We start from the raw sequence: 23,068 nt of genomic DNA, 5'->3' as shown, positions 1-23,068 counted from the left end.
GTTGTAGTGTTGGCGTAGTGTATGGTCATGCTGGGGGTAGTGTTTTAGGGTTTAGGGTAGTGTTGTAGTGTTTGTGTAGTGTAGGGTCATGCTGGGGGTAGTGTTTTAGGGTTTAGGGTAGTGTTGTACTGTTTGTGTAGTGTAGGGTCATGCTGGGGGTAGTGTTTTAGGGTTTAGGGTAGTTTAGTTGTTTAGTGTATGCTAAAGGCATATTCGTTCTAAAAGTTTTCGTTATTTTAATTTGCGGCCTAATAGTACATGCAGGATTTTTTTTGCGGACTGATGGTATGCGGGATTTCGTCATATATTCGCTAATCAAACTTTCTATGGCAAAATGAACCCCCTCATTTTGTTCCTTTTTAAATTAAATGTTTTAAGAGTTACCACTTTATTCCAATCAAGATGGCTTCAGGTGTGCCATACCTTTGTAATAAGTAGGACTGTTAGCACTCTAGTTGTTCTTTAGAACACTCTGGGACATTCTGTCATTGGGCTATAGTTGGGCTACATCTGGCTGATATTTGGGCTACATTTGGTTTTTTTAGTCTCTGGTGGCCATCTTTGGGCTACATTGGGCTACATTGGGCTACATTTGGGCTCCAACATATATATAGCCCAATGTAGCCCAATATATATTTTTCAAAGTTAATTTTCGTAAAAACCACTGGAGCCTATATCTTGAGACATAGCAAAGGCACATCGGGCTACCAGTCCCTACAATTTTGCCAAGTTTGGTGTAAATCCATTCAGCCGTTCAGGCTAAAAGTGAGGCCAACCACCCTATGGAAAATTGCATGGGAAAAACACGTTTTGGGACCCCCCTTTTTTCTCGGCCCCCCCTTGACGAAACCCCCCCAAATTTTCAGGGGCTGCTCAGAAACAAAATGTTCCATTTTCCTGACAATTTCAGCCAATTCTGTCCTCAAACCCCAAAGTTATTCGACATAGAATTTTCAAAAATCCCATAGGAAAAAAATCCTAACTATATATACCTACTGGCTATCGCCAGTAGGTAATATATATATATATATATATATATATATATATATATACACTGAAAAAAACACAGGTTTCAGGGACATTATAGTTAGTTGGACATTTCACTCGTACAAAACCAGAGAAATTCGGTTGTTATGGTTAGTAAAGCTAACTATAACTCGCACCCCCGCAATGCACTGCTGATGACGTCACATATTACATCATTCATGACATGGTCAGTGACATCACTGATGACATCTCAAATGACATCACTGATGACATCATCCAGTGACTGTGTGTTTCTGTAAAGTTTAAATATGTTTTATATATATAGCAGAGCTTCAGTGAACAATTGACAAAAAAAGTTTTATTTATATACCGAAGGGAAATACTTTAAACATGATATCCAGTGACGCGCTCAGGAACAGAGAGGCCACAGCCGAGGCGCGCTTTGACAGTCTTCCAGCTCCTGTTTCTAATCAAGAGAAGGTAACATCTACTGCAAGTACTAATGATGCCAAAACATTGATAAAAACACTGGAGAAACTACTTCGTGGTGAACTCTCAAAATGGTGGGAGAAAAAATCTTTAGAAAAATACAGAGACGCTAACAGAGTTCCACGCGGCCAGCGAGTACTGATTGTACCCACTTATGACAATCCTGATTCTCAAATGTTACAGGAGTGGGCTGAGAATAATCTAAAGAGTTCAATGAACATGATTCACATACTCATCAAATATGCTGAATCAGACCGAGAAAAACTATTGCTGGAAATTGATCGTGTAAACAATCTCCTGGAAGCCACCAGTGAGACTGATTTTATTACCAAAAGCAAGGCAGAAATAGACATTCGAATCAAAAAACTAGAGGAAATAATTATCGAAAGAAAAATCACGAAGTTTGCACGGGATAAAAATGACTATGCCATGGGCAGAATCTTTACCTTTTCCCGCAAATACGATAATTTAAAACGTAAGGCTCTTTCCAAAAATGACAAATCCACAACTGGTCATGCTACAAGCCATAGTGATACATCTTCTATTCCCGCCGATAACACTGACGTCTTATCTGTGAATTCACTAACTTCCAACAGTGATGATGATGGCGGACCGACCAATTCTATGCCAGGACCAAGTGCCCATGAGAATTATTCTTTAATTGAGGAACTGAGTTTTGTAAGCGAGGACCGGCGTTATTCCCTGCGCTCCCGGAACCCTCAAACAAAGCAAGGAAATCAATCAGCCAGCGCAGGCGCGCAAGGAAGCGAATCTGTAAACAAAAATACTACTCAAAACAGAACAAAAAAAAGTTGGAGAAAGAAAGAAGCCCAATAGAGAACACGGTTATCAACCTTACTGATCTTGTCCTATCAAAAGCTGAAGAACAGTTACTCTCATTAGGACTTTCTTACTGTCCGCCAAACAGGTTTTCTTATAATCAAACTAGGATTGATGTCTTCAAATTTATTCGAAAAATCAAATTGATTAAACATTTCCAACTCGAATCTAAGAGAAACAAAGTAGCCACTGTTTCCCTAGCTGAAGACCCAATGCCATCTCTTCAGGTATATGACATCACAGGCTTACAGAACCTATACGATTTGGCTTACGATGATGACTCACGAACTACTCCTACGGTGAGTCAAACAATTAATGTCAACAGTCCAGTCACTAGTCCTTTTCGTCCGAAATCTACCTTTTTTCCGCTCATGCCAAGAGATGCGGTGGACGTCTTTAGTGACAGAGTAATTATTGAATTAAAAGCTTTGAATAGACAAGTTATAACTCAAAGAAAACAACAGGATTATAACAACAACCGTTACCATCTGCTTGTGAAAAAACTACAAAAAAACAAAGATGTGATAATAAAAAATGCTGATAAGGGAGGAAATACCGTTCTATTGCGAATAAAGGACTACATGATTGAGGCGGAAAGACATCTATTAGATACTTTGTGTTATCTAATATCAACCCAATTTGCTATGTCCCAAAGCCATGATAAAACTCGTAAACAAATTTCTAATTGGAAAAGACTTGGGTTATTATCAAAAGACTAAAGCAAATTTTTGAACAACGAACACCCAATTGCACCTTGTTTATATTTCCCACCTAAAATTCATAAACAAGTTACACCGATCCCCTGTCGCCCTATTACCTCTGCGATTGGGAGTATGAATGAAAACATATCTAAATATGTAGACTTTTTTTTGCAACCCCACATGATTAATCTTACTTCTTACCTAAAAGACACTACAGACTTCCTTACCAAAATCATGAATGTGCAATGGTGTGCTAATTACCTATTTCTGATAATGGACATCAAATCATTATATACCTCTATTAATCATCATCAGGGTAATAATGCATGCAATCACTATTTGAGTAAACGTGATATATGTTTTCGAGATCACAATGTCATGTTGATTGAGATGATAAGAATCTGTCTCACCTCTAACTTCTTTCGATTCCACGGTAACATCTACCAACAGATGCGTGGTGTGGCGATGGGCTCGTGCTTTTCCCCCAGCTACTCATGCTTGCATGTGGGTTGGTGGGAGGAGCACGAGCTCAAGACCACGCATCAGCGTTGGTTGCCTAACATCGTCAATTATTGGCGATTTATAGATGACGTGTGTATAATTTGGAGGGGGACAGAAGATGAGGCAACATCATTTGTATCTAATTTAAATACAAATACACTCAATCTCAAATTTACTGCGTCTATAACGTCAGAAACAGCTGACTTTCTTGATGTGCAGATGTTCATTAAAGATGACAAACTTGAAACTCGATTGCACCGCAAATTTACAGCGGGCAATTCTATTCTTCATGCCCGTAGTGCCCATCCGGTTCATACTATTAAAAGTATCCCATATGGGGAATTTATCAGCATTTGTAGAATTTGCAGTGACATCTCCTCACTTGACCATTGTTTAAATGAATCGAAACAACGCTTCTTAAACAGAGGATATTCCAAAAACATTCTGAGTCAAGCTTTAACTAAAGCAAGATCTCTTGATCGGAATCATCTACTTGCACCAAAAAAGTCTGATAACACTGGCCTGGACTGCCAGGTCAGACTTATCACAACTTTTTGCACACAAGAGCGTAAAATTCGACGTATCATCGGTAAGGAATGGCCAATAGTACTAACTGATGTCATCTTAGGTCCTATTTTACCTGGCACACCCAATATAACATTCAGGAGGGCGCCTTCAATGCGGGATGCATTAGATAAACCATCACCTGAGGTTTCCCTCAAAAAACCTTGGTTTCATAAAATGGGATTTTTTAAGTGCACTTCATGTCGCGCTTGCACATTTGCTAAAAACAGTACCCACTACATGACAGCATTTAGTGAGGTTCCTGTACCTATTCGAGAACATCTAACTTGCAGGTCGGAATATGTAATTTATAAATTAAAATGTACCTGCAACCTCGAATACATAGGAAGTACAAAACTTCCCGTGCATAAGCGTATCCTGCAGCACATTCGAGCAATTGTCAATAGTGATGAAAACTACCCTGTGGCTAGACGCTTTCGCTCGGTGCATAACAAACGATTAAAGGATTTCGAATATACTGTTTTGTGCTCGGTGCCCCAGCCCGGACGGGGTGGGAACCGGGACAAACTACTCAGACAGAAAGAATCGCACCTTATATTGTCTCTAGATACCAAGGCTCCAAATGGTTTAAATTTAACGGAAGATTTAAACAACTTTCTGTAAATTACACTGATATAATCTATTTCTTTGAGGTTATAATATATTGTTGTTTTGACATCCCCTCAAAACTTCAATCTATATTGCAGTAATTGGTCATCGGCTGATGACCAATAAAAGTCATTTTCTTTTATAAGAATCTATTAAGAACTATATATACATACCGAGACAGGATGCTGTGTAGTTGTCTGGTTTGCTAACTCGCTGTGAGCTGATCATTTTTTTTAACTATATTCATTTGTGGGTTTTGATTTAATTTTTTATATTTTCATACACTTTCACTTTTTTGACAACTTTCAGTGGCAACCGATATTCATTAACATTATAGAAAGAGACTAAAACTATCCATCTGCATAATTGAAATACTTTTTGGAATAATTTTGGAGCCATATATATTGTGAAATAGTCTATATAGATTGTTTAAATATATCTAAACTGTGGACCCTTGTCAAGAAAAATATACATTTATTTGCAAATGTGAATTTCATTAAGACACTATGTCGTAATTATGATTATTTTCTAAATTTTCAAAAGAATTAAGGAAAATAGAGAAGAAAGGACCCACGAATAAACAGTGGAATCTTACCCGGAAACATCAAGAGGCAATAAAGAACTTACAAAGTGACAAAAAATTAATTATAAAACCTTCGGACAAAGGAGGAAATGTCGTCCTTCAAACCTACGAATCCTATAATGAGGAAGCATTGAGACAATTACAGGATACGACCTGCTATTGCAAAGTGGGAAGGAGAGATTATCAAGAGAGCATCACAAAGTGTCACGAGATGCTAAAGGAATGGCATTAAAAAGGAATAATTGAAACTGAGGAGTTTCTATATCAAAGATGCCTGAATCCAACCACACCCTGCTTTTACCACCTCCCGAAGGTTCATAAGGACAAAAGAAAGCCACCAGGACGTCCAATTGTAAGTGCCCAAGGAAGCCTTTTAGAACATATTTCCATTTATGTTGACTATTTTCTGATTAACCATGTTAAAACGTTGCGGAGTTATATAAGAGATACCAAAGACCTGTTGTGTAAGTTGGAACAGCTTGATTGTAGAGAAGGGGACTTATTGATAACAATGGACATCGCTAGTTTATACACTAGCATAGGACATGAACATGGTATAGAAGCGGTGGATAAGACCCTGCAAACACGAGCAGCCAACTATGTTGAACACAATGCTATGCTTTTGGATTTTCTACGATTTAGCCTAAACAATAACATCTTTTTGTACCAAGACCAGTACTACAGACAACTAGTGGGAGTAGCCATGGGCACAAGCTATTCTCCCAGCTTTGCAAATATCTTTGTAGGGTGGTGGGAAGAAAATGAAGCATGGGATCCCAAACATAAGGAGTGGACACAACATATACTGGTATGGTACAGATATATAGATGATCTGATGATCATATGGAGGGGATCTGAAAGTAAAGCGGAAGAATATATAGAAAGACTAAATGATAACTGTTATAACTTGCGCTTCACACATGAAATAAGTAACACCAAAGTGAGCTTCCTAGACCTAGAAATAAGAATAGAACAAGGCAAGATTAGCACACAACTGTACAGAAAACCCACAGCGGGAAATTCAACCCTACACTCAATGAGCAGCCATCCTACTAGCTTGATCCATAGCATACCATACGGAGAACTCCTACGTATGAAACGGAATTGTACATCAGAGGAAGATTTCCAGGAGAATGCTAGGCAGAGCATAGAAAGATTCAGACTGCGAGGATATGGGGAGGCATGTTTGAGAGAAGCCCTTATGAAAGTGGAGAATATCCCACAAAAAGAAACATTAGAGGTCAGGGAAAGAAAACCAGAACAAGAGGGGAACTTCAGATTAATTACTGTGTTTTCAGAGGGGGCAGGGATGTTACGAACTGCAATGAGGAAGAACTGGAATCTGCTCACCACAGATCCAATAATAGGTACAGACATCCCTACACAACCGATGATAACGTATAGGAGAGCGAGAGCATTGAGAAATGCTCTAACAAGCAGCTATCTCCCCCGTCCAACTGTAGAACCCTTTGGTAAATCAATACCAGGCTTCTATCCCTGTGGACGCTGCAAAGCGTGTAGAAACAGTAAGAAAGTGTTATCTTACCAGGTTCGAGGGCAACAACGTAAAATTAAGTCTTTCCTAACATGTACAACGCCCTACACAGTCTATTGTTTGGTATGTCCGTGTGGACTGAGGTATATAGGGAGCACAGTGAATCCCACTAAAATGCGAATTTTAGAACACTCCAGAGCAATCACCAACTGTGACCCATCATACCCAGTGGCGAGGCATTACAAACAATACCATAACAGTAACAGCGATGATCTGATATACTTTGCACTGGACCAAGTACCAAATAATCCTCGAGGGGGAGATAGATTGAAAAAGTTGAGAAGACTAGAGTCCAGGCACATTATTGATATCGGAACAAAGGCCCCAGGAGGTCTTAATAGTCATGAAGAAATGACAGTGCACTTGGGATGATTGTACTAATGAGAAAACAACGAAAAATAACGAGAACTGTATAGAGTAAAACTGTTTAAAATGTTTAAAATTTTGGAAAAGCTGCAAATGTAAAAGTATATAGTAAAAAATTTTTACAAATTAAATTCTTTTATTTTGGTGAAGGGGACACGGTGCATAGTATGTAAGCGAGACAGGGCAGGATGAATACAGGCGCAAGATGTGCCCATCCAGGGCGTAATATAAAAATGTGGATCTGATAATATGAGTTGCGAATGTGTATTCAAAACAGGAGCAAGCGTGAGCCCATTCAGGGCGAAATGGACAAATATTGACCAGATATGTAATGGTTTGAACGTTGATATAACGTGAATATGTTTAATGTATACACTTAAACATGGCGCCGAAGTTAGTCCTGTTTCTATTTCTGTAAGATTGTGTCACATGAGGTGTATAAAAAATTCAAAAAAATGGCGCGTCAGTGTACCACTGACAAAGGCAGGAGCCGAAACGCGTCTGGTGCTCACAGGATCAAAAATAAAAACGTAGATCCTACTCCCGCGAGTGCTGTTTTCTTTTCACAAAGGAAAAAGGAAAGTAGCGGAGATATATATATATATATATATATATATATATATATATATATATATATATATTAGTAGTAGTAGTAATAAACTTTATTCGATAAAATTTATCATAAAAGTCAATACATTTTCCAATCATAAAATCCATCCGTAAAATTCATTCGCCCAATTTGGAGACAATAAATACGATAAAAATACATATTTACATTAAAAGAAAAAAACAGAGGCCTAAAGTGCAACAGAGATAAATCATGTGCAATAATCTGTATAGCCTACAGTCTTCATGTCATATTGTTCTTTAACAGCTTTGAGCGTGTCTGCCAGGCATTTCCCAAATACTTTGCAACCCCACATACGATGGTCATAGATGTAGTATCTGTTGTGAGGATGCGTTGGGCCATCCTATGGTGTCTAAAACCCATTTCTTTACATAGTGGTTTTAGCCATCTTCTTCTAGCCTCCCTGTAAGCTTTACAAGCGAACAAGAAGTGCGCTAAAGACTCTCAAGGGGCAGGGCAGTCTGGACATGAAGCTTGAGACGACCCAGACCTCTTCCAGCCCTCAGTGAATTCATTTAAAGGGAGGGTCCCATACCTCAACCTTAAAAAGAGTGATCTGTCTCTTGGGATTTGGATAAAATCTAAAAAGGTTCCAGCTTCCTAGCAGGTTTATGCTCCAAAAACTGTGCAGTTAAAGGCCCCCAGTTGGAGCAGCGTAGCTCCTCTGCCTGTACCCATTGCCAATATATTTTCTTGACGATTTGTTTAGGTGGGGGAGATTGGCTTGTCCAGGATTCACCCAGTCCTAAATTTATGGGCAACTGTCTTAATTTATTCAGCCACACAATCTTATTGCAGCCGTTCAATTTAATGAGTTCATCAAGAACTGCCGCGTAGTTGGCCAATTCAGGCGCTCTTCTCAGGCGCACCCAGAATAATAGGGGGCGAAGGCGAACTATATCTTTGATTGAGCGTTTGCCCATGTCATGGAGAAGGGGCTTTAATGGGGTGGAGACTGAGAGGGAAGTCAAATATCTCAGAAACTTATTCTCTGCTCTAACCAGATCAGCAGTGTTCTCGAACCCCACAGTTCAGAACCATACACTGCTGACGCTAGTGCCTTTCCCTTAGTATACCACAAGGGCCGGGGCTATGGGTCTACTGGTTGATCCCCATTGTTCTCTTATGATTGCTCCTGAAACTCTTTTGAGATTGAGGAGCATTTTGGCGACATGGGAGTTCCATTTCATCCTATTGTTGACCCTGACTCCCAAGTAGTCAAATGCCTCCACAACCTCTAACGGGGACCCATTAAGGGTAATTTTAATCCTCCCTGCTCTTTTTGACCGGGACAGGGTCATTAGTTTTGTTTTAGAGGTATTGATTGTTAGACCCCTTTCTTTGCAGAACAGGCTAAACCTGTCCAGCAATTTCTGGAGACCCACATGGGTTTTGGACATCAGGAGGGTATCATCGGCAAAGAGCAGGGTGGGTGTTTTCTCCCCCGCCAGGACTGGGGCATCGGCTGGGTCCTCTCTCAAATGGTCCACAACCCCATTAACAAAGAGAGAGAACAAAGTCGGGGCCATCACACAGCCCTGGCGGACCCCCCTGTTCACGGCCACCTTCTTCGTCAACTGCCCCTGATTCCCCCATCTGATTTTGGCATAATTATCCTCGTGTAGTCTCTTGGTGAACTCAAGGAGATAGATGGGAAGGCCCAGGTCATGTAACACCTGCCAGAGCTTTCCACCAGGCACCAGGTCGAAGGTGGTCTTTAGATCTATAAAGGCCAAATATAAACTGCCTTTCCCGATGGACACAGTTTTTCAGTAAACCGCAAAGAATCTGAAGACCTGGTCCATCATACCTACCCTCTGCCTGAAGCCCACCTGGAAATGCATGAGAATGTTCCCCTCATCCAGCCATGACCCTATTCTAGAGATAATAACCCTGCCAGCTACTTTCTGGACTACGTCGATTAAACTAATCGTCCTGTAGTTGGCAGGGTCTTCTCTAGCGCCTTTCTTAAATATTGTTATCACTTCAGCTCCCTTCCATGACTCCGGGACGGTTTGCCCCTGTGCAATCAGATTCATAAGGGAACAATGAAGTTGGCCCAAAGCATAGGATCATGTAAAAGTAAATCACCTGGCAAGCCATCCGGCCCTGCTGCTTTTCCCGGGGCTATATTCTTAATGGCCCGTTGTACCTCTTGGATTGTAAATACTTCTGCTAGGACGGGATTTCGTAAACTTAATTCTACATAGTCGCTTTGCGGTATAACTGGCTCTACCTCACCACAATACAAATTAAGAAAATGAGAATGCCACTGCTGTTCTGTAATATGATTTTGAATGGGGACAGCTCCCCTTCTACTGGATTTGTTGATCAATTCCCAAAATAAGGTTGAGACTTTTAACTGGGCTGCAGTTTTAAGCTCCTGCCAGTGTAGTTCCTCCCAATCCCGCTTTGCTACTTCTATAGAATTGTTATACTCCTCTCTAGCCACCCTTACTGCTGCGACGTCTTTTTTACGCAGGGCTATGGATAAGGCCTTTCTCTTTTTTCTGCACTGAGCTGAATACCATACATTGCCAGGTTTTGCTATGTTGCTTTTTTTCCTTCTGGACTCCTTAATAATGAAAAACTAGCCCAGTGCCGCTATTGTATCCTTATAAACTTCATTCAAATGGAAAACCTGCTTTGTCCCCTGGGCTGTATTAAGCAATGCGAGTTCTTTACTCTTCTGTTCTACTAGCTCTCTAATGCTAGTTAGTGAATCCTCCTGGCATGCAACCTTATGCCACTTCAGTCTACGGTTGCAGTTAGATGGAACTACCTCTTTTGTTAGTAACAACGGGGCGTTAGATGACTTTACCATGGTTCCCCATCTAATTTTCATACATAGAGGGTTATGGTCGCTGTCCAGCGACTGCTTTGCCTCCATATCCACAAGGTCCCCCCATAGGCGGTATCAAGCAATATATAATCAATACGCGAGGGGCAACTAAGTCTGTTATATGTGTTAGCCCCTTTTGGGTCAGAAATTGTCCTACCACTCAATGCTCGCAGATTATATTCTAATGTTAAGGCATTGATTTGGATTACCCTAGGTGACCATTTCCTGATTGGGGCCAGACTCAATGTGGGGATAGACTGTTTGGCATCTTCTTCATCAATTCCCAGGAGGTCCTCCTCTCTAAGCGGTTCGTACGTACAGTTTAAGTCTCCTCCCACAATGATATTAGACAGGGGGGAAATGCCAGCTAAAGCTACTTCTAGGGATGCTATAGTAGCTGAATCTTGGGCCCCTACAGTTCCTCTCGCGTGCACATTAAACAGCTCCACCTTATTGTCATTGTGTGGACCTTCAATTGTTAAATGAAGGATATCCTCCGAGGATGAGTTGTGGATAGTGATACCCCAATTTAGAGCAATATCAACCCAAATAAGGAGGCCCCCCGATGGCCGCCCCTTCCCCGAACTTATCGCCGGGATAAAGTAGGTAGTATACCCAGGCTTATATAGGGGAGTCGTGCTCCAAGTCTCCTGGAACATGCATATCTCGTACTTATCAGTGAATTCATTCCATTCTGGAATTGCCAGTTTTTTTTGGAGACCTGCTATGTTCCAGGAGAGGAGCTGGATCACCCTTTGGTTATTACCAACCCCTGATGGACCATGGGTAACCCTCCCCTTTCCTTCTCTTCTAAGTGGACTTGGGATTACACTTTTGGGGCAAGGCATGCCTCCATGCTCACCCATATTGCCTGATTCAAGTGGGCGGTTCGGGTAAATATCCTTATTTAGTCAATCTATTCTGTTAAGATTGGAATCATCCGGTTGCCTATCTGTGGACCAAAGTGGCAGGCGTCTAATTTGAATGGCTGAGTGCTTGGGTGGACAGGACCGGTACTCAAGGGCAACTAGGTTCTCCGCAATTACTGATTACATAACTGTAGTTCAATTCAATCAGTGTGCGAGCTAAACAGAGACATCCTTTTTACCCTGATCAAGTCTTCCCTAATGATTGATCTGCACCCCCTCACATGACGCAGCCAGTAAATCGCTTTATTATGTATGGATTCACTGCTTTCGTGGTCAGCACTCCTACTGAGTTTACGGACCATAGTCATATAGACAATTGTTGCTGAGTTTCTGTTAGATGGAATACCGGGGACATCTACCGCATTCCTTCTTTCACTCACCATAGAAGTACTACTAGTGCCCATATTACTGAGATGCATGGCCATACTCTTTGCTCTTTCACCCCGTGATTTCGTAATTTCTGCATATGATCCAATGCTGGGTTGCCCTGAGATAGTGCTCCAGCCAAGCGGCCTTTTGACTGTGGACCCTCTCAATGGTGATGACCCCCCTCCTATCGTTGATTTATTGGATGGAGTTCCCCTTGAACCTATGGCTGGTTTGGGGAATGTTGAGGGTTGGGGGTCTATGTCCCCCAGCATGTCTGCTTTCTGTACTAGCCCCTCCAGTGATTTTTTTATGAAAGCCAATTCCCTCTCCAAATTTTCCATTTTCTACAGTAAAATTTTATTAGAATAATGGCATTTAGTGCATGCTATCCGGCCATTAATACTTGACTCTAGCTCCCTGTCACCATGTGGTGTAACAATAATTGGGTCTCCTGAATCCCCTTCTAGAACAGCATATCTATTAGAACAAACAATATCTTTCTCGACTGACGTCTTCTGCGAGATCCCTTGGTTTGTATGCTCTAATGTCTTATTAGGGGTTTTCGATCCATTTGGTATCTCTATGAGGTCTAACTCTATGGGGCCTTCGGGAGAGCTATGCACTTCGCAGATAGGGGGGGTGCGTGGAGTTTTTTTGCTAAAAATGGCGGGAATCACTTTTTTCCGATGATGCTTTACAACCTCAATGAGTGGATCAGTATTTTCCATTACATTACTGCCGGTATTCCCCACTAACACTTCCTCACATTCACTGACGATAACTTCAATTCTTGTGAGGACGCAGATGGTAGCTGCATGAGAAACCTTTTTAGCTTTTTTCCCTTTTTTGGCATTTACTGTCGGTGCTCCTCCCTCCATTGACTTCCTTTTACCCGTTTTAACAGTAAACTTATGGTAACAGCCACTCCTGCACGACTTAGGGCCCGGGGAAACACACCTAAGTAGTACAATTCAGAACAAAACAAAAGGGTTGATGCTCGCGGTATTAGAGGGCACAAGCCCCTTCAAGATGTCCCCACAGTATCTTTTGTCCCTGTATGCGTGTTCCCGAGATCCAAATGTTAGTAGGGGGCCCTGCCCTGTCTCTTCCTGTCACTAATGGGCGCAGGACGGGCCCGCCCCGGGCGAGCCCGCGCGCGTCCTGCGCCGGGAGATTTATGCTCCTGCCCCCTCCTCCTATCGCGAGACCGCGCCGCACTGCCTCTCGGGTAACGTAGTCTGGCAGGCGGCGGTCCGCGAAACACACGGGGGCAGGGAAGAGTCAAGGGCCAACAAAGAGAGCAGGTCCGTGGAGCAGGGCACGGTGGATTCCACACAGAAGGCAGTGGCAGTGTCGCAGCAAGGTCCACACCACCGGTAAGGGCGTATATATATATGTATGTATGTATATATATTATACATATATATATATATACATATATATATATATATATATATATATATATATATATATATATATATATATATATATATATATATATATATATACCAAGGTATAATGAAGAATGAGTGGGTGTATAAGTGTCTGAGTGGATGATATAGTAGGTGCGTGACTGCCTGTATAAGTGAGTGATTAATCATGTCTTACTGAATGCATAGGTTAGTGACTAAACTGTGTGAATATCTGTATTAGTCTGTCTGTTGGTGTGTAAGCGCTGCATGGGTTGGTGAGTAGCTACATGAGTGCCTATATGGATTATTGATTGGTTATCTGAGTATATGTATGGGTGCCTGAGTGTCAGTGTGAGTGGGTGGGGGGGTGTGACTCTGTGCATAGATGTGTGGGTAGGTGATTCACTGGGTGTATGGGTTCAAGTGTGCATCTATGAAGGGCTGTATGGGTGGGGGAGTGTGTGTATGGGTATGTTGGTGAGTGAATGGATGTCTCAGTGGTACATGTGTGAGTAACTACATATGTGAAAGGCAGTATATGTGAGTATTGGTCTATAAAAATGAATATATGCGAGAGTGAGTGATTGTGAGAGTGACTGTATGGATGAGTGTGTGCTTGTATCAGTGATTGTATAAGAGAGTAAGTATGTGTTACTATCTGTATGAATAAGCGAGGTGTGTGTATAACTGTATGGGTGAGTAAATGGGAGTGTGTCTATGGTTTTGAAAATTGCAGTCTGTATTTTAGAGTGGATGTATCAAAGGTTATATTAGGGTATGAGGAGGTGCCTCAGATTATCACGTGGATGATGTCATCAGTGATGTCATTTGAGATGTCATCAGTGATGTCACTGACCATGTATTGACACCCAAACTCCCTCAGGAGTAAATAGGACTTCATCCCCCATCCCGTAGTCTGCCAGGAGGCGCATTTGCAGAGTGGTGAAGAAAGGGGGGCATTTCCTCCGAAGACGTCTTAGAAATCCCACTGTGTGAGACTTACTTGAGGTAACAAGAGGGTTAATTGGCCCCCAAGGACAACCTTGGTAATTGAAGTCCCCTTCGTTGCTGGGGGTCCTATAGGGGCCAACTAGCCTACCTCTTACCTCCAGTAAGCCCCACAAGCCCACACCGCCTTTCCCCACCACTCTGCAAATGAGCCCCCTGGTGCGTTGTAAGTTGGGAAATTAAGTCCCAATGAATACTGAGAGTCCCTGGGGGCCAACTAGCCCACCAGGTACCTCCAGTAAGCGCCACATAGCTGGTTTGCAGAGAGGTGGTCCGATGCCACACTCCCTTTTTACACTGCGCGGTGCCTGCCACCTTGTGCATGCAAATGTAAGTGCAGCCACCTACCCCCTCATCCCCCTGGGGGCCCGCAACGGACCCCTCAAGAACAGACTGCATGCCTTTCCATGGCGGAGTCTCCGCCATGGAAAGGCCAATTTCCCGCCTGCATCATAATATGGATGGCGGTGGCTTGCAGACACCACCACCATGTTATGCATGTTTTCCGCCCGGTCGACGGCGGACCCCCAGCCATCCTAATGTGGCGGGGGTCTTTTAGGTATGGATGGCGGGCGGATCGCTACCGCCGGCCCGGCGGGTGCAATCCACGCGCCATCCTAATGGGGCTCTAGGTTTGTTAAATGCGTTCACACACATAAAGACACCCTATCTGATAAGCAGTATCCTGCACAGTGCCATAGGGAAGCCTGAACCTTCACTGTTGCATATTTTTGGGTTTTGTGTAAGGTACATATGTAAAAATTTGTGTTCTAAATAATGTTTGATTGCATGCGCATAGATGTGTTAAATGTGGAAGTTATGCATAAAGAAGAACTTATTTAAAATCATCTTTGTTGGCACCAAAGATCCGCTAACCTATTGTTAGAAGGTTTAGTTAAATTAGGAAGTTACATGTAAAGACATTGTGCTAAAAGTTAATATTTATTTTCATCTGTTTGAATAGGGCCAATATATAAAGTGAAATATGCACAGTAGTAATAAAATCAACTCGTAGAACAGACCATGGAGATATCCTGGTCAGTGTTGATCTGTATAGTGTGTGTGTAGGGGAGGAGGTGCTATATTAGGAATCACCTTCTTAAACATGATGGCAAAATACTTCAGTACCTTTTCTAAGTCAAATCAGATTGGAAAGCATACAACCTATGGAATGCAATCCTGACCTCCTGGGAAGATAAAGAGGAACTGTTTCCTCCATGTGCGGGAATAACTGGCATGTGCCCAAACACACTAACTAGAATGTGCTTTGTATGAGATTGTAGTTTGATATAGTATCCTGGTTTGACAATACTTTGAATTTCATCACTTGACTGGGGTTATGATCTTTGCTTCACCGATCATTGTGGCTGTGCTCCTCTAGTAACACTTCTTGAAATATTGGGCATAGAAAAAGAATCATGCGTCTGTTGGATACTCACAATAGTCTAATTATATTAGAGCAACCTCCGTGAAGTGGTGTGACTCAAACCCTCCCAAATACATTTCTGAGGTTTTAGAAAGTGCTGTATATCACCTTTTGGCATCTTCAGGCTGCTACAAGAGAACAAGATTCTCAGATCATTGAATGATGGGAGCTTCATGTCTTATTGGCATGAGGGTCCTGGTCTTAAATTCTCCAATCGCTTCCACCTATTTGAGACAAGGTAGTCGCATATACTTGTCCCATGGACAGCCAGGATCCGTGTAGTCCCAATGACCTTATTGCATGTCTGCATGTTACATCCTTTCGGATGATCGTTGGGTGATGAGGTTTATTGTTGCTGAAAATGGACTTCTGTTTGAGGGGTAGTATAGTGCAATATTTTTTAGGTTTCCTGGTCCTTGCTGCTGGAGCCCTTATGACATATACAGAAGATTCTGAACTTGATCCTCAGGTCCACTGAGAGCCAAAGTAGCGCCTTAGATGAAGGTTTGACCTGTTCATCATTTTTTATAAACTATGGCATGATTTTGCAGCCTGATTTTTAAGTCTCTATAAATTGCTAATTAACCTCTTTTATAGCCATGAAAGATTATCTTGCAATAGGCTAGTTGCCCAATTACCAAGGCTCTTGTAAACCTTGCTTGATGGTACAACTGAAGAACAAGAGGATTTTGTGAGGAAAGATAGCTGCAGATTGATGCCATTGATCACTCTGTTGACTTTGGGAACCAAAGACACCTCTGAATCAAATAAAGGCTTGAGGTAATTGATTGTGGGAAAGGGCAGAAGTCCCTGCTAGTACCTGTCCTCCCACCCCCGACACCCTAAAGAATGGTACCTTCTCTGGAGCCAATGAGTGTGACATTAATCCTTGTAAAATGTATTTTGTCACATGTTGCTCTAAGCAAGAAATATCACACAGACTATGCGTACGGGCTTCCTGAAAATGAGTGTGATGACTCCTCTAAGCTACCTAGTCAGGTTAGGGCTGACCAAATTGGTATAATATGGAAGAAGTGCAGTCTGTCCCATAGTTACATTCTTTTTCAGGAGAGCAGGCTCCCCAAAGTGCTGCCATTTCTATAGAAAACGGTCCACAGATGTCCATGTCAGCTGTTCCTATTTGCACTTACTTACATTTTTTCTCCTTATCTCCTTACCGTCTTCTTCTGGGTATATCAGCTGAATCCTTAGCAAAATTACTGCAAGGATACCTGTGCCAGTGTTCCTTCAGCAGAGCTCTAAACTTCTGCTAGAAAATGTAGGACTCATAAATTGTATCCCGGGGGTAACATCTCACCTCTCTTAGGATACAGCTTTTAGGTTGTACCAAGGAATGAGGTCTTCAACCCATCTTTATGTGATTTACAGAACCATGTTCTAGAGGATATATATCCTCCTACCTTTTTCTACCAGCATTAAGGGCGCCCTGAAGATGGACTGTTGGATCAATAAATTAATTACCTACAATGATCCATGGACTGAAGAAACTGCTAACTTAACAAAGGTACATCAAACTTTCCAGTAAGCGAGCATCATTCAAACTTTCCAACCGCGATCACCAGTCAACAAGTTATAAAAACTTTTAGCAAAAAATATTAAAGGTCTCTCTGAGTAAATTTGCCTCTGCTAATAATGCCTTTATTTTTTGATATTGGTTATCACCATTGGTGTCCACAGATAGTCTTTTGCTGGGCGTGACATTTATACCTAGTAATGTTAAGTATGATTTAAGAAAAAAAGTAAATGAGGAAAATTCTTAGTGGCTCCATATACTTGGGTACATGGCTAGGGTCTTTGGAACAAAAAAGATTGCATCGTTTAGGGGGAAAAAACGCCTCTTTGGGACCGTAGATGGCAATATCAGGATAATAGATAAAATCTTGTACTAAGTAGCTTCTTTCAAATTGTTAAAGAAACAAAGATATGGGATGATGTTCAGGATTACATCATGTGTTCATCTGTAATCAACAACTTAAGTAGTGGATTACCTTCATTCTCTTTTTAAAAGCAATAACAAAGAAAGAAAATAAGAAACAAGCAAAAGGAAAACAAGAGAGAGAAAATGAAATAAAGAGTAGAAGAAATTATCAGTCCTTTAATATAAACGACCTTAAACCAAGATTTGGGGGGAAATGGGATTTTGTGGCCAAATTGTGACTCCAAGTGGTGTGGTTACTACTGGACCAGAGGGGGAAGGGGGTGATAGCATAATTGTTTTCAATTAAAACTTGGCAGCACTGATGCAGTCAAGCACCGCACATTTTGAGTCTACGCACCAGAGCATTGGGAAAAATGCACAGTATCTCTGCGTTCTCTTCCATTCTAAGGAATAGAACTTGCAATGATCGGTAATACCATACCCTGCAAATGTTGCACCATGTAGTATTTGCCTGGTGCAGTATTGTTCTAAGTGTAATGGGAAAGCCAAGGCATTGTTTCGGTGCTCACTGTTTCGCAGGACTCAAGATGCACATCACTGATGAGGCAGACCAAGGATGAAACATCTGGGGTTTCTCACGAGCCCGTCGGAGTCCATTTGGAAAACCGATTCGGGTTCCCTTCCAACCGAGCCCATCGCAATGGGTCGGTCGGAAAGGAATCCGAACGGGCAATTCCTGTGTGGTCGGACCAATGGTCGGAGCCATTCCCAACCGCATTGGAATCGGGCCCTAAATCTGATCCGAATATAGGTGGCCATTATCTGAGTAGCACAGTGGACAAAAAATAATGGACAGGAATGGGGCCTCAAAAGACTGCCAATGGCTCAGACTTTGACAAGCATTCCACCCATGAATTTTGTTGTTCAGTAAAATAGCGCAGATAGCAGGCAGCTTTGCACTGTGTATGCCGCTAAAATATAGGAAACGTGACCCACGATCTATGTCATTCTTGTAACTGGACGCTGTGTGTTCCACTCAGGCATAACTAACAGACTAGGGACAGGATCTAGAGTTTGTAGGTGGTGTTCTGCCATTCACAGATGGGGCGACATTACGTTTGCCACTCTGACAAACTATTGTGAATTAAATTGAGAGCTGTTCTTTGTACCTTTAGAGAAACCACTGTCAAGACAGCTCCTCTAAAAGTTTTGGGGCAGACGCTCTGATGCTGTCCACCAAACCATTTGTTTTTCAAAAACCGACTTCCATAGTGGGAGTTTGTTTTGGGAAAACAAATAAATAATGATGCCTTCCCTCAACTAGGTAGGTCTTCTTCTCCCTGGATGTGGGGGGTCATTGTTTTAATTGTTTTAATTTTCAGTGATAGGAAAAACCAGGAGGTGACGAACTGAAAAAAAAAGCCATCACATGGTCAGTCCTAAATATGGCAGGTTAACTGGCGGCTTATCTTCAACAGCCCCTACTCCATCAGTCGTTCGAGTAAGTTTTCCGATGAAAGAGCCAACGGGGGCACCTCTAAATCTGGCCCTGTATCATTAGACTATGTTGAGTGTACCACCTGTCACAAGCACCTATGGAAATCCTTCCTAATGTGCCTTATGAAATTCTACTAATTTGTACATTGCTCGTCATCATTTCTTTCTCATTCTTGCCAACTCACACAGTGCCACCGTGTGACACCGTGTGACACACGATATCAGCTTCCATCACACGGTGAGTAGCCGAAATCACACTGTGGCAGGTAAAACAAAATGAAAACCACTGTAACTAGTGTTTTTCCAGCTCGTTTTCTCAGGATTTGAACTGTCGACGTCCATTAAGGGGTGAGAAAACACCCCGAAAATCAGCACCAGCCTCAGCAAGGGTGTTCAAAAGTGCCTCATAGGTACTTCTTGGCACGAGGCCCGGTCCCCTTTCAAGGCCGCGCCCCTCCTCAGGCAGTGAAATTGTTATTTAAGTTGGCAGGTATGATTTCTATCTGTGATGTCATGTGTAAGGTCACGAGCAGTGTACTGGGGAGGGGGTTAGTTTCGCTGCTAACTGCACTGGCTAATGCGTGGCTCTGGGTTGCATGGAGTCCTAGAACCGAGTGTAGGCACCATCCTATCCATGCAACATGCATACAAAGTCCCAGACAAATACTCACCGTTCTCAGCAGGTGCTGCCAAGGCCTTCTCGGGGTTAAAATACGACATGGAAAAGAGCACGCAGAGCAGGGACTGCCACCTGAGCATCTTAGGGTGCCAGCCTCAAGGTTACGGGGAGATCAGGCCCTGCTGAGAAAGCACAGAGAGGTTCAGCATGGGGGTGAATAGAAACACTTAAATACAGATACACACACAAGCACGCACACACACATCGGGCTGCTCCTTGGCTCTCGTAGGGTCCCAGCCTTAGAGTTCACTGGAAACTCAGGTCCGTGCTGAGGAAGCAAAGACAGATGCCGGGCTGGTGCGAAAGGGTAGAAGGCACGTGGCGGCCTTTAGCATGGGCGAGCTGGGCCCAGGGCGCCAATTTTCTGAGGGGCGCATGGAGCTGTGTTCATTAAGGTTATGCCAACAGCAGGGTCCTCCTCATCTGGCTCCAGCCTTCACCTTGTCTCGGCCTGTTTGTTTCTGTCTAGTTTAAAGTGGTTTTAGTACTTCATTATCATAAGGCGAGTGATGTTTTTAACCCCCCTTTCAACCCCTTCCTTTCTCTCCCTTCACCCTCTCACCCCTGCTGGCACAGGGGTGATGCAGCTGGGGTACGGGTGAATTGAGCCAGGGAGGTCCAGGGATGCTGGTGTTCAGGGGCCATTCTCTGCTCATCCATGTACTGGCCAGAGTAAACAAAGGGACCCCCTGTTGCCTCATTTACCATCAGCAAGGGCGCCAATTTCTCTCCGCCCACGCCCAGGGCCCTGTCTCAGCGCAGGCCAGCTCTGAGCACATACTTATATATGGACATCACACACCTAAACACACATGCATACATACACAGTCCGGCTGCCACCTAAGCATCTTAGGGAGCCAGCCTCAAGCATCAGGTGGAAGCCAGCCCCTGCCGAGCAAGCACGAAGGAGCTCATGACGTGTGACCTGATACACACCAGGGCACACGGACACACCCGGCCGAGGTTGCCACCTGCGCGTCTTAGGGCACCACCCTTAGGTGTTCGAGCGAGATCAGGCCCTGCTTAGGACGGACACACAGGCTCGGGGCCTGCGGGAATGAATATACATCAGTATAAATATATACACACACTTGCCCACCCAGCACATACACACCCCTACAGCTGCCACCCAGCACCTAAGGCGCCGTCTTCTCTGTTTTGAAGGGATCAGGCCCTGCTCAGACAGCACAAACAGGCTCAGGACCTGTGAGAATGGATATACATCAACAAAGACGGGGGAGGGGTGGGGGGAAGAAGGCACTCGCACAGACGCCTGAGCGAGCACCTTGCAGCGCTGGCTTCGGGTTTTCGAGAGGGAGAATCATGCCCTGCTTTGAAAAGACAGACAGCCTCTGAAGCTGTGAGAATGTATGCACACCAGCACAGAGGGACACTCACGCGCACACACAGCTGAGTCAGCCTCTTACGCATCTTATCATTGTACAGCGCCATCCTCGGGTTCGGGCCCTGATGCCGCCGAGGAAGCACAGGCGGGTCATGGGTGAGTAGAACCGGATACACAACGGCACACACAGACACACAGCCGAGAAAGCCACCTGAGCATCTTACGTCGGGTTCAGCGGGAGGTCAGCCCTGCTGAGGAAGCAGACAGGCTCTGGGTCGTGAGTCAGGATATACACAGATGAAGGGAGCAAGGCACCACGTGCAGAGCTGGGGCTGGCGAGTGGGAGACTTCGGGCACCAGCCTCGGGAGCAGGTAGTGGCCAGGCCCTGGTGAGGAAGCCCAGATGGGGCATGGGTCTGTGTAACTCCACACACATGTAATACACACATGCATACAGCGAGGCTTTTGCTATAAAGCCACGACTGTGACTCCACGCACATACAATACACACGTACAGAGATGTTTCCGCCAGGAGCAGGTAATGGCCAGGTCCTGGTGAGGAAGCCCAGATGGGGCATGGGTCTGTGTGACTCCACACACATGTAATACACACATGCATACAGAGAGGCTTCTGCCAGAAGGACTGTGACTCCACTCACATACAATACACATATACAGAGATGTTTCTTCCAGGAGCAGGTAGTGGCCAGGCCCTAGTGAGTAAGCCCAGATGGGGTATGGGTCTGTGTGACTCCACACACATGCAATACACGCATGCCTACAGAGAGGCTTCAGCCAGAAGGACTGTGACTCCACGCATATACAATACACACATACAGAGATGTTTCCGCCAGGAGCAGGGTGTGGCGAGGCCCTGGTGAGGAAGCCCAGAAGGGACATGGGTCTGTGTGACTCCACACACATGCAATACATACATGCCTACAGAGAGGCTTCTGCCAGAAGGACTGTAAATCCACGCACATACAATACACACATACAGAGATGTTTCCGCCAGGAGCAGGTAGTGGCCAGGCCCTAGTGAGTAAGCCCAGATGGGGTATGGGTCTGTGTGACTCCACACACATGCAATACACGCATGCCTACAGAGAGGCTTCAGCCAGAAGGACTGTGACTCCACGCATATACAATACACACATACAGAGATGTTTCCGCCAGGAGCAGGGTGTGGCGAGGCCCTGGTGAGGAAGCCCAGAAGGGACATGGGTCTGTGTGACTCCACACACATGCAATACATACATGCCTACAGAGAGGCTTCTGCCAGAAGGACTGTAAATCCACGCACATACAATACACACATACAGAGATGTTTCCGCCAGGAGCAGGTAGTGGCCAGGCCCTGGTGAGGAAGCCCAGAAGGGACATGGGTCTGTGTGACTCCACACACATGCAATACACACATGCCTACAGAGAGGCTTCTGCCAGAAGGACTGTAAATCCACGCACATACAAAACACACATACAGAGATGTTTCCGCCAGGAGCAGGGAGTGGCCAGGCCTTGGCGAGGAAGCCCAGATGGGGCATGGGTCTGTGTGACTCCACACACATGTAATACACACATGCATACCGAGAGGCTTCTGCCAGAAGGACTGTGACTCCACGCACATACAATACACACATACAGACATGTTTCCGTGAGGAGAAGGGAGTGGCTAGGCCCTGGTGAAGAAGCCCAGATGGGGCATGGGTCTGTGTGTCTCCACACACATGCAATACACACATGCCTATTGGAGGTTTCTGCCAGAAGGACTGTGACTCCACGCACATACAATACACACATACAGAGATGTTTCCGCCAGGAGCAGGGTGTGGCCAGGC

At 43.8% G+C, this 23,068-nt stretch overlaps 1 protein-coding gene across 1 annotated transcript in view; it reads right to left on the bottom strand.

Annotated features, from left to right (window-relative positions):
• The window catches only part of LMTK3 (lemur tyrosine kinase 3), a 207,777-nt gene that overhangs the window by 180,523 nt on the left and 4,186 nt on the right, over positions 1 to 23,068 (bottom strand). Inside the window, exon 2 of the mRNA XM_078650948.1 lies at positions 19,878 to 20,007. Within this exon, the coding sequence (XP_078507074.1) occupies positions 19,878 to 19,965 (88 nt within the window). The 5' untranslated portion in view covers positions 19,966 to 20,007. The remainder of the gene's footprint in view (positions 1 to 19,877; positions 20,008 to 23,068) is intronic.

This window comes from Lissotriton helveticus, chromosome 7, assembly GCF_964261635.1.
Source record: "Lissotriton helveticus chromosome 7, aLisHel1.1, whole genome shotgun sequence".
In the NCBI taxonomy this organism is placed as follows: Eukaryota; Metazoa; Chordata; class Amphibia; order Caudata; family Salamandridae; genus Lissotriton; species Lissotriton helveticus.
The sequence above is the reverse complement of the archived record's forward strand: the minus strand, read 5'-3'. Positions and strand labels throughout refer to the sequence as shown.